General features: G+C 43.4%; 1 protein-coding gene across 1 annotated transcript in view; it reads left to right on the forward strand.

The window, feature by feature from the left end:
- The window catches only part of GTPBP2 (GTP binding protein 2), a 114,364-nt gene that overhangs the window by 72,305 nt on the left and 30,057 nt on the right, over nt 1-12,002 (forward strand). Inside the window, exons 8-10 of the mRNA XM_030195863.1 lie at nt 6,768-6,903; nt 7,279-7,337; nt 7,435-7,606. Coding sequence (XP_030051723.1) covers nt 6,768-6,903; nt 7,279-7,337; nt 7,435-7,606 — 367 coding nt within the window. The remainder of the gene's footprint in view (nt 1-6,767; nt 6,904-7,278; nt 7,338-7,434; nt 7,607-12,002) is intronic.

Consider the following 12,002-nt stretch of genomic DNA (forward strand, 5'->3'; position numbering starts at 1 on the left):
GTTTGGGGTTGAGAATATCCAGTGCCTCAGGTGTAAACTTAGTGCTCTAGATCCCTCCCTGCTTCGCCCGTTGTCACTTTATCTCAGTCTTCCCTTCTCTTTGTCTCCTGCCTCTATCTTAAAAACAAAACCCATTGTGGTTATTTTTGAGAGTGCATGTGTTGTGGGAAGATTGTGAGACTTCAGTGCTTTGGAGGTCACGAGACTGGCTATTTTCTATTCTATATTTATTATTCTCTATGTCTGAGCCCAGTAAGTCATTAAGTCTTCTGTGTGATGTGGGGGTAAGCTCTCAGCTACCAGTTCCTGCACACTTTGCTTTACTTGTGTGGACATGCTGCTTTTGACTACTTTGGCCATCAGTACTCTGTCTCCGGGAGTTCAATCTGGCCTCGCTCTGATGGCGGTTTTGACAGGCTCAGCACCAACGGCTCCTGCTGTCCGCGAGGCTTCTGCAGCTATTTTGTCAGCGGGTTCCTCGCCTGCTGTTGTGTCCCAGGACATTTGTTTTGTGGGCTAGAAGCTTCTGCCCTGCCGTTTTCTTATTAAAGTCAGTTCAAGCTCCTCTACTTCCCCTCACATTGCTTTTGAGGTGTAGCTTCCTAAGAAACAAAAACTTTCCATTTCGCAGGATTTGGACAGTGTCCCTCCTCTGGACTTAGAGGAGGTTTTATTATCTGTGTATTCTGTCTTAGTTCTGCTGATGGCCCTGACTTGGACATTTTAGAGGCAGTCGGGGGTGATGATCCTACTGTAGCTAGGCTATTTTTTGAGAGCGGAGATGCCTCTGTTGATCACAGAATCTATGGAGGCTTTAAACATGTCCTCCTCTGCTTCTCAGTCCTCTGGTCCTGCTCCATCTATTATTTCAGGTACTAAGAGACCTCCTGTATCTTTCCATATTCATGAGGCTATGCAGGAGCTTATTGCAGTTCAGTGGGAGACCCCTGATTCTAACCTCCGTGTGGCTCATGCTGTGAAATTATATCCCCTTCTGTGGTCTGACTTAGAGCAGTTTGCTGTGCCTAAGGTGGATGCTGTTATTATGGTGGTTACTAAACATACCACTGTCCCTGTTGAAGGCAGCACTGCATTAAAGGATATACATGAACACCGTTGGAATTGGAAAGAGCGTACTATGTGCTACACAACTGCCCAGATGCCTTATCACCTTAGACATAGTGTACTGCTAGGCCCCTTGTGTGAGATGTGGAGGGTTTTGGTGGGAAGAGTGGGAGGGAATGCATACACTACAGATTAGCTCTCTATCCAAGGGAATGGGGCGTTTACCCTGGGGATGGATAATCCCACTTTGGAGATTTGGGAACAGAAAGGGATCACCCTTCTAGAACATGTGGTTGGGGGAGGGAGATATGCTTTCTTTTGAGAGTTTTGTTTATTTACATGCAAGGTCAGGTGGGCTCTACCTGGAGGGATAGGTTTGCATATGTACAACTTCAGCATTATGTGTCTGCTCTGGATAGATCTTTTTTGGAGATTAAGGTGGGGGCTCGAGTATGGGAGTTTCTTTCGGAGGTGGAGGCTAAGGGTCTTTCTAATTCTGAGCTTTATAAGGTCCTTGTGAAACGTCATCCTCGGAAGGATTTTTCCTTATTGAAGCAAAGATGGGCGGATAGACTCTGGGATCTCGGAGCACTGGGATGTTTTGGCCGCCCTTAAGGGTCTTCATGTTTTCACCACTGATGCGAGACTCAGAGAATGTGGGTACAGAGTGATTCTTAGAGCGTATATGCCCAAAGCTCAGTTGGCTCGTGGGGGGTGAGAAGGAGTCGTCTTGCTCTAAGTCTGGGCATCTGTGCCACACTTTTTTTCATGCTTTTTGGGCCTATCCCCGAATTTGGAGCTTTCGGGAACAGATTAGGAGATTTTTGTCACGTTTATTTGATCAAGACATATGGGGAACATTAGAGCAATTTTTGCTTGACGTGCCCAGAGCCTTCGGCCCCTGTCCGGATCTGCTATTCTTTTAAGTTGGAAGCTATGCCTGGTGGCCTGGAAAGTTATTTTACAGTATTGGCTGTTGCCAGATCCTCCGGCCTTTTGGCATTGGAGGAACCAGGTGCACCTTTTGGTCACATGGAAAGCTAGGGAGGTGAAGGGTACTCTTAGACACAAGAAGAAGTTTTTGCTCATATGGAATCCCTATTTGTCCCTTTTGAGTCCTTGGGGCCACAGCCTCATTATTAAGGGAAAGGGGGAAATGGGACTTGGTATACCGCCTTTCTGAGGCTGCACATACTAAAGCAGGACATGTTTATCTACCTCTACCGTAGCTAAGATAATGTTCAAACACCTTTCTGACCTCATTTTTAACTTCTTTAAATTAATCCCCTTATTTTTTTTACCCTTGTTACTCTGTCTTATCTATCTATATGTTCCATCTTTGCTTATACTCTAGGCTGTCTATGAAAATGTTTTATTACGTATTGTGTTGACATAGTAATGTAGCATATTATGCTATACTTCGTTTGAATATTTTTACTGCTGTAATTGTCTATTGCTTATGTTTGACTTATTCTTGCTGTATACCTCCTTGAGTGAATTCCTTCAAAAAGGCGGTAAATAAATCCAAATAAATAAAATAAATAAGATATCAAACAGACCTTTCCAGAGAATGGTAATCAGTAAAACTAGATGACATGAATTGAAGTTACTGGGGGGGGGGGGGGGGGGGGGGGGGAGAGTGTCGATTTTAGAAGTAATGTTAGGAAGTACTGTTTTACAGAGAGGAATACCCTCCTATGGGAGATACCGGAATTCAAGAATGCATGCAGCGCTGCGTACGCCTTGTAGCACTATAGAAATGCTAAATAGTAGTAGTAGTAATAAGCACAAAGAATTCCTAAAAAGAAAGAGAATGAAATCAAACAACTTAGCTGTGCTTAAGCGGCCAATCCAGTAGTTGGGAAGTACGGTCTGTGTCCTGATTATGGATGTATAGATTTGGTTGGGCTGGAGTGGGAATTGATGGCAACTCTAGTAGTTGAAAATTGCAGGCAGACTTCAATGGTCTGTGCCCTGAAATTGGACAGGACAGCTGAAGACTAAGTATGCAGTGTTGGACAGACTGGATGGACCTTGCAGGTCTTTATCTGCCATCATCTACTATGTTACTATGCTCTCTATCAGAGGATGGGTTGCCAGTGTGCATATTTAATAGTCTTTCCTGTGTTGATTAGTTTAAAAAAATTGGTCTTGAATTAAAATAACCAGTGGCATTAGTTGCTGACCCACATTCAGGTTCTAACATTCTGAATTGTTAGTCTGGGGAGATGTGACCATTCCTATAGCTCAGAAGGTTTCTTACTTGGACACGGTTATAAGTACATAAGTATTGCCATACTGGGAAAGACCAAAGGTCCATCGAGCCATCATCCTGTTTCCAACAGTGGCAGTCCAGGTCACAAATACCCGGCAAGATCCCAAAAATGTACAAAACATTTTATACTGCTTATCCCAGAAATAGTGGATTTTCCCAAGTCCATTTAATAAGGGTCTATGGACTTTTCCTTTAGGAAGCAGTCCAAACCTTTTTTAAACTCCGCTAAGCTAACCGCCTTTACCACATTCTCTGGAAACGAATTCCAGAGTTTAATTACACGTTTAGTGAAGAAACATTTTCTCCAATTTGTTTTAAATTTACTACATTGTAGCTTCATCGCATGCACCCTAGTCCTAGTATTTTTGGAAAGCGTGAACAGATGCTTCACAACTATCCGTTCAACTCCACACGTTATTTTATAGACCTCTATCATATCTCCCCTCAGCCGCCTTTTCTCCATGCTGAAGAGCCCTAGCCGCTTTAGCCTTTCCTCATAGGGAAGTCGTTCCATCCCCTTTATCATTTTCGTCGCCCTTCTCTGCACCTTTTCCAACTCCACTATAGCTTTTTTGAGATGCGGCGACCAGAATTGAACACAATATTCGAGGTGCGGTCGCACCATGGAGTGATACAAAGACATTATAACATCCTCACCTCATTTTTGTTTTCCATTCCTTTCCTAATAATACCTAACATTCTATTTGCTTTCTTAGCCGCAGCAGCACACTGTGCAGAAGGTTTCAACGTATCATCACCTAGATCCCTTTCTTGGTCCGTGACTCCTAACGTGGAACCTTGCATGACATAGCTATAATTCGGGTTCCTCTTTCCCACATGCATCACTTTGCACTTGCTCACATTAAACGTCATCTGCCATTTAGACACCCAGTCCCCCAGTCTCGTAAGGTCTGCTTGTAATTTTTCACAATCCTCCCGCGATTTAACGACTTTGAATAACTTTGTGTCATCAGCAAACTTAATTACCTCACTAGTTACTCCCATCTCTAGGTCATTTATAAATATGTTAAAAAGCAGCGGTTCCAGCAGAGAGCCCTGGGGAATCCCACTAACTACCCTTCTCCATTGAGAATACTGACCATTTAACCCTACTCTCTGTTTGCTATCTTTTAACCAGTTTTTAATCCAGAATAGAACACTACCTCCTATCCCATGACTCTCCAATTTCCTCTGGAGTCTTTCATGAGGTATTTTGTCAAACGCCTTCTGAAAATCCAGATACACAATATCAACCGACTCACCTTTATCCACATGTTTGTTCACCCCTTCAAAGAAATGTAGTAGATTGGTTAGGCAAGATTTCCCTTCACTAAATCCATGTTGACTTTGTCTCATTAATCCATGCTTTTGAATATGCTCTGTAATTTTGTTCTTAATAATAGTCTCTACCATTTTGCCCGGCACCGAAGAGACTTACCGGTCTATAATTTCCCGGATCTCCTCTGGAACCTTTTTAAAAAATCGGCGTTACATTGGCCACTCTCCAATCTTCCGGTACCATACTCGATTTTAAGGATAAATTACATATTTCTAACAATAGCTCCACAAGCTCATTTTTCAGTTCTATCAGTACTCTGGGATGAATACCATCCGGTCCAGGAGATTTGCTACTCTTCAGTTTGTAGAACTGCCCCATTACATCCTCAAGGTTTACAGAGACTTCATTAAGTTTCTCCAACTCGTCAGCTTCGAATACCATTTCCGGCACCAGTATCCCACCCAAATCTTCCTCGGTGAAGACCGAAGCAAAGAATTCATTTAATCTGTCCGCTACGGTTTTGTCTTCCCTGATCGCCTCTTTTACTCCTCTGTCATCTAGCAGTGCAGCTGATTCTGTGGTTAAACTCTAAACTTTCAAGGTGCTCTCAAGTTGTTAAGACATTCTTCTTTAAAACTTTAATGCAGTTATACAGGCACTTGCCTCACTGAAACTTGATTATTTTAATGCTTTATTTTTGGGGTTACCTGTATCAGCTATTAAGTCTGCAGTCTGCACAGAATGCAGCAGCTAGGATAATCTCTTCTAGTTTAATTACTCTTTATTGGCTACCTGTGCAACACAGTATTCTATTTAAATTTAGGATTTGGCTCTGTAAAATTGCAGAGAATAGTGATTGCACGTGTTCCTTCACAAAGGTTATGGTATAGTGATCAGGGGTTTTTTGGAGTTGCTGTGCCAGAAGTTTCTCAAATGTGCTCTCGTTATCAATGTGTGCTTTTTCTATAGCTGGTCCATTATAGTGAACATATACAACTCCTCCACATATATTCAGAATTGTCTTATAGTATCTACTTGTTATACTACTATCATGTTTTTCTTTTTCATTATCATGTTACCCAAGATCCTTCTGTAACACTAAATGTCTATTTTCTAATATATTTCCACCACTCATGATGTATTGTAAGCCACATTGAGCCTGCAAAGAGGCGGGGAAAATGTGGGATACAAATGCAATAAATAAATAGTGGAATCTAGGCTTTCCTTAGAGTTGCTGCAGGCTAACTTGCCTTTATGAGAAAACTTGTCATCTATTTAAGTAAGCATTTGGTTACATGTACCTGCTTGGTTTAATGTTAGTCCCTATGACTTATATTGCATCAGTTATTTTTAGTCTGGTATGTCTTTATTGCCTTTTTTGAAGATGCTAAGCTTTGCTTCATGTCATTATTTTATTTGCTTTGTTAAGCTGTATATAAGCTCATTTAAATAAGTAAATAATAAAGGTTTTGTCCTTCTTTATGTCTTATTTGAAAATTGCTTTCTAAAGTGGGCCCTTAATGTAAGTCAGCATTGGAACATAAGAATAGGCAAAAGCAGTATTCTGTGAATGGCGAAATAACACTGACTGATAAACTATAATCTCCCTTCAGCAGTTTCCTAACGTGCTTGCCACTTGACTACCTAAATTGTACCTCCCATTGAAGTCTGATTTAAAAAAGGAGTGAGTAAATCTGAAATTCAAATTCATCATTTGAAAATCAGTTTCTCGTACAGCCCTTGTCAAAAACTTAGCAAAATCTAGATACACTTTAGCAATTATGTGTCCTAGATCAGGTTTGGGAGGTAACCTGTATATGCCTTCGTTACTGTACCTGGTTTTGATGTTGGTCTTAGTATCTGTCTCATGTCAGCCTTTTTACTGTACATTCCTTTCTGTCTTGCATTGTTATGCTTGAACAGAACAATGCATGGTCCCATACATATATGCCTCTTTCCCTCTACCTATGATCAGCAGTGTCACCTTCACTTCCTCCCTGACACTCCTCCAGTATGTGCATGTTTCCCAGTGAATGAGAAGTTAGATCCCAGGGGGACAGTCTAGGAAGATACACATGGCTTTAAGTGCCTAGTTAGTTACAGGCTGAGTATTAACATCTGAAATTATTTTTCTCCTTTTTTGGGCAGTATCACTCCAATTTTTGCTCTGTCCAGCGTGTCAGGGGATAACCTCGATCTGTTAAAGGTTTTCCTCAATATCCTCCCACCGCTAACTAACAGTGAGGAACAGGAGGAGCTGATGCAGCAGCTGACAGAGTTCCAGGTAATGTGACATATGGGAGAAGAAATAGGCTGCTGGGCTGCTGGAAGAGAGGAACTTTCTGGGGTCTGTATGTGGATGCACTTTGGGTGGTGGGGATACTGGAGTTTGTAAATGAGCATGTATATCAGAGAAGAAGATTTATAAGGTCTCTGCATGTACCGGGTTGTAGGGGTCCTGGGGATCTATGTGTCTGTGGGAGTTTCTGTGGTTAGAAGGCAGGGGTTTCAGGAGCCCGTGGGAAGTGTGCATGTGTTTGGGGAAGGAGGGATTCCTTGGTACATATACCTAGAGGGAAGTAGTTTTGGCTGCTTGTACTCTGTGGAATAGACTTTTGATTGAGTTTCATGGATTTTGTTTTTTGGTTCTCTTCTGCAGGTGGATGAAATTTATACAGTACCAGAGGTGGGAACAGTGGTTGGGGGCACTTTATACAGGTAAGTGTTTTGCTGTGGGTCTTGTTGTCATTGGTTCTGTTGCATAGAGGTGTTTATCTCTTTGTTTTTGCTTTCTTCTCTCTCTTTCTTCTTTTAGTGGAATTTGCAAAGAGGGGGAGAAACTTGTAGTAGGTCCTACAGATCAAGGAGACTTTCTGGAACTGAAGGTGTGCAGTATACAAAGGAACCGCTCTGCATGCCGTGTCCTGCGGGCAGGGCAGGCTGCTACTCTAGCTCTTGGCTCTTTTGACCGCTCCCTGCTGCGCAAGGTAATTCACCTGGTAATTTACCTCTTGTGAGCTTTTGTGAATTTCAGAAAGAGATCAGTACCGCTTCTCTTGGATATTTGGGTCAGGCATAGCTTATTGCTATTTTCTTTGACTACAAGTCAAACAGATCAAAATAGAATGATAATACTGTGTTTCCAGGATAGGGTTAGGTGACCTTGACTGGGATCATAACACGTGCTTCAAAGTAAGATTTGGTGATGGGATAGCACAGTGTTGCAGAGCAAGGCCTGGTGGTCAGACACAGCATTTGGGAGTATAGTAGTACTGGTCTGTTGTTTTTCCGAGGACAAGCAGGCCTATAATTGCCGGTCTGGAGCTTGTGACAAGCTTAAAATAGGTCTTTGAGTGTGAGACGCACTCCACAGCGCATGTGTGGGTGCCTTCCCATCCGCCACAAGAGAAGATTCTTTTGGGCGGAAGATGTAACAGGTCTCCATGCTCATCTCCCATATCTAGTTATACCAGCTCTACACAAGCCTGTACTTTCGGTCCATGGTGCACAGTATGTCTGATTTGGCAGACTCTTCCACCGGAGCAGGCTGAATCTGTTTGTCAACTGGTCAAGCAGCAGAAGGCGTGTGTTGTAAGTTCTTGGCCAGGGGTGTCTATGACACTTTTAATATGGCCTCTAGGATCTCTGCCTGGAGTATAGCAATGTGCAGACTCTCATGGCTGCGTGTCTCTGACTTCATCCTGGCAGTCCAATAGAGGTTGGCGGATGTCACATGCCAGGAGGATAATTATTTTGGAGAGAAGTTGGAGGAGGTCTCTGACCTTATCAAGAAACACACTGATACCATCAATTCTCTCTCCCGCCTGGCAGCTTCTGCACTTGCTGCCTCCTCTAGGAGGCTTTTTGGCAAGTCAAAGAGCAGTACTTATTAGTCACAGAGTCATAGGTACACCAATTATTCTTGCCAGACTCTGCACCAGTGTGCTCGTTCTCATCAACAGTGTGCACCTAAGGCCCAGGAAGCTCCCCAGTCAAAGCAGGGGGCAAGCTTTTGACTGGCTGCAGCAGAGCGTAGCTGCTGTAAACGTGACCGTCCTGGATAACTTCGGGGGAGAGGCTGAAGTTTTACCAAGAAGGGTAGCACCTTGTAACCTTCGACTGGTGGGTTCTTCAAATAGTCCATCTCAGTTACGCCCTGCATTGCCTACAGACACCACCAGATTGTCCATCGAGAGCACATCACTTCTGCTCTCGGCACAAGCAGGTACTTGCAGAGGAGCTCTTCACTCTTCTTGAGGCCTGTGCGGTCGAACCCGTTGTACCAGGGGAAGAAGGGAAGGGATTTTATTCCAGGTACTTCCTTTTGCAAAAGAAAACAGGGGGGGATGTGTCTCATCCTAGACCTAAAGTGCCTGAACAAATTCCTGGTCAAAGAAAAGTTCAGAATGGTTTCCCTGAGCACCCTGCTTCAGGAAAATGATTGGCTATGCTCTCTGAACTTAAAGGATGCTTATACTCTTATCTCGATACTTCCAGCTCACAGGAAGTATCTTTGATTTCAGCTGGGGACACGTCACTCCCAGTATCATGTGTTGCCTTTTGGCCTCACATCGATTCCCAGGGTTTTCACTAAGTATCTTGCAGTAGTTGCAGCGTCGCTACGCAGATTGGGAGTCTGTGTGTAACCCTTATCTCAACGACTGGCTGGTGAAGAGCATGTTGGAGGATGGTGCCAAGAAGTTAATGTGGAGGACTATTCTGGTTTTACAGCTACTAGGGTTCATTTTAAACTTCCCCAAATCACATCTGCTCCCTGTCCAGTGATTGGAGTTCATTGGAGCCCTGCTAGATTCTCAGCCGGTTCAGGCTTTTCTCCCTGTGGCAAGGACACACACACTCTTGTCACCCTTGCCATTCGAGTCTGAGCAGCTCGGCAGGTCACAGCCCGGCAGATGTTGAGGTTGTTAGGCCACATGGCCTCTAATGTTCATGTGACACCTATAGAATCCAAATAAGTATCTGTTAATCTCTGGTCAATAAATATACACTATCTCTTTTGCAAACCAGGATAATTTTTGCCACCAAGTGATCTCTTTAGTGGATATTTTTGATTTTTATCTACATATTAAGGAGCACCCTCAGATATTCCCACTGTAATAACTTACAGATAAATCACTGTGGTTTTTTTGTGGTACAGCACCTCATTCATCGGGATGTTCCTTATTTTATTTTGTTTTATTTTATCCCAATTCAAGTGCTGTTAGATTGGTGCAACACATTCCTATATTTTTAGTTTTCTTTAAAATAGCTTTTTTTTTGGTGTGTGTGTGCCCAATCAATCATAAAACTTCTAGCTGATAATCTCAGCTTAACAACCATGCAGGAACTGTTATAAAGTATAACCAATCACTTATCTGAATCGTGTATTGGAATAGTGCCCCGACTGCATCAATATGATCCAATTCAGGCCTACGCCTTCCCCTGAAAGCCTTCCCCTGAAGACGCCTTTAGGGGAAGGCGTAGGACTGAATTGGATCCTGAAAGGTCGCCTTTGTAGGTTCAGGTTGCAGTTGTGTATGTTGCCTCATGTATACCTGATTTCATTTGTTTCGCTGCAAGTTCTTGATGTATATCTGGATTGTTAATAATAGATTTAAATATAAAATTTCACCAGGCGGCTATATGGCAGAGAGAGGGGTGGGAGGGGGGAAATAACATGATAAAAGCTTGATGACTATAAGTAGTAAACTGTTTTATCCATGTATTTATATAGGATTGTGTTGGTAACGTTTAGAATGTGGATTTTGTTTTGAAATGTCATCAATAAAAAATTGTTGAATACTAACTGCGTGCTCATGTAAGAGAAGGTAGTGGCATGCATCAGCTTGTATTTAAGTCCTTTGCAGCTGGGGTAGTTCAGGTTGAGAAATTTGCGGGATGATCTTGTGGCATTTCTGGGAGGTAGGTCCACGAGGTTTAGCATGTAGATTGGGGCGTCTGCATGAATGATTTTGTGTACAATCGTGCAGATCTTGAACGCAATGCGTTCCTTAAGTGGGAGCCAGTGGAGTTTCTCTCTTAGGGGTTTTGTGCTTTCATATTTAGTTTTTCCAAAAATATCCACTAAAGAGATACTTGGTGGCAAAAAATTATCCTGGTTTGCAAAAGAGATCATGTGACACCCATGGCATGTCTTCACATGAGAACTGCTCAGTGGACCCTAACTTCCCAGTGGTGTCAGGCCACAGGGAACCTAGAGGATGTCATCCGAGTTCTGCCAGAGCTGGTTCAGTCCCTGCTCTGGTGGACAGTTTGATCCAGTTTGACTCTGAGACTTGCATTCCAAATTCCACAGCCCACGAAGGTGTTAACGACGGATGCATCCCTTCTAGGGTGGAGAGCTCACTTAGATGGGTTTCACACTCAAGGTGCTTGGTCAGCCCAGGAAACCGATCTCCAATTTAACCATCTGAAACTTCGAGCAACCTGGAACGCTGTAAAGGCTTTTAGGGATCAGCTGTACAACCAGATTGTGCTCATTCAAACAGACAATCAGGCTGCCATGTACTACGTGAATAAGAAGAGTGGCACCAGATCACACACTCTGTGTCAGAAGGCAGTCTGGATGTGGCGTTGAGTGCACCAGCACAGGATGCTCCTCAAGGCCACTTACCTGGCAGGCAAATTCAACAATTCAACAGTCTGGCTGACAGACTGAGCAGGGTCATGCAACCGCATGAGTGGTCCCTCAGCATGGGCATTGTCCACAAGATCTTCCGAGCATGGGGCACCCCCTCGGTGGATCTGTTTGCCACTCAGTCCAATCACAAAGTTCCACAGTTCTGTTCCAGGTTTCAAGCCCATGACAGGTTAGCGTCAGATTCCTTCCTCCTTCATTGGGAGACAGGACTTCTGCATGCGTATCCTCCCATTCCTCTTGTTGGGAAGACTTTGCTGAAACTCAAGCAAGACCATGATCTTGATTGCTCCCTACTGGCCCCAGCAGATGTTGTTCCCTCTTCATCTGGAGTTATCTTCTGAGGAACCATGGAGATTGGAGTGTTTTCCGACCCTCATCACGCAGAATTTGGGATCTCTTCTGCATTCCAACCTCTGGTCTCTAGAGCTTAGAATTTGCTTCCTTGCATCTTCCTTAGGTTGTCTCCAAAGTCTTGCTGGCTTCTAGGAAATACTCCACTAAGAGGTGTTATTCTTTCAAATAGAGGAGGTTTACAAGGCCCTAGATCCCGTTTCCTGCCCTACGTAGACCCTGCTTGAATACCTTCTGCATCTCTCCGAGTCTGGTCTCAAGACTAACTCCGTTAAGGGTTCATTTTGGTGCAATTACTGTTTATCAATGTGTAGAAGGTAAGCCACCTCTGGATGGCCTCTAGAGTTTGCTTCATGAGAGGTTTGCTTTTG

Source organism: Microcaecilia unicolor, chromosome 3, assembly GCF_901765095.1.
Source record: "Microcaecilia unicolor chromosome 3, aMicUni1.1, whole genome shotgun sequence".
NCBI lineage: Eukaryota > Metazoa > Chordata > Amphibia > Gymnophiona > Siphonopidae > Microcaecilia > Microcaecilia unicolor.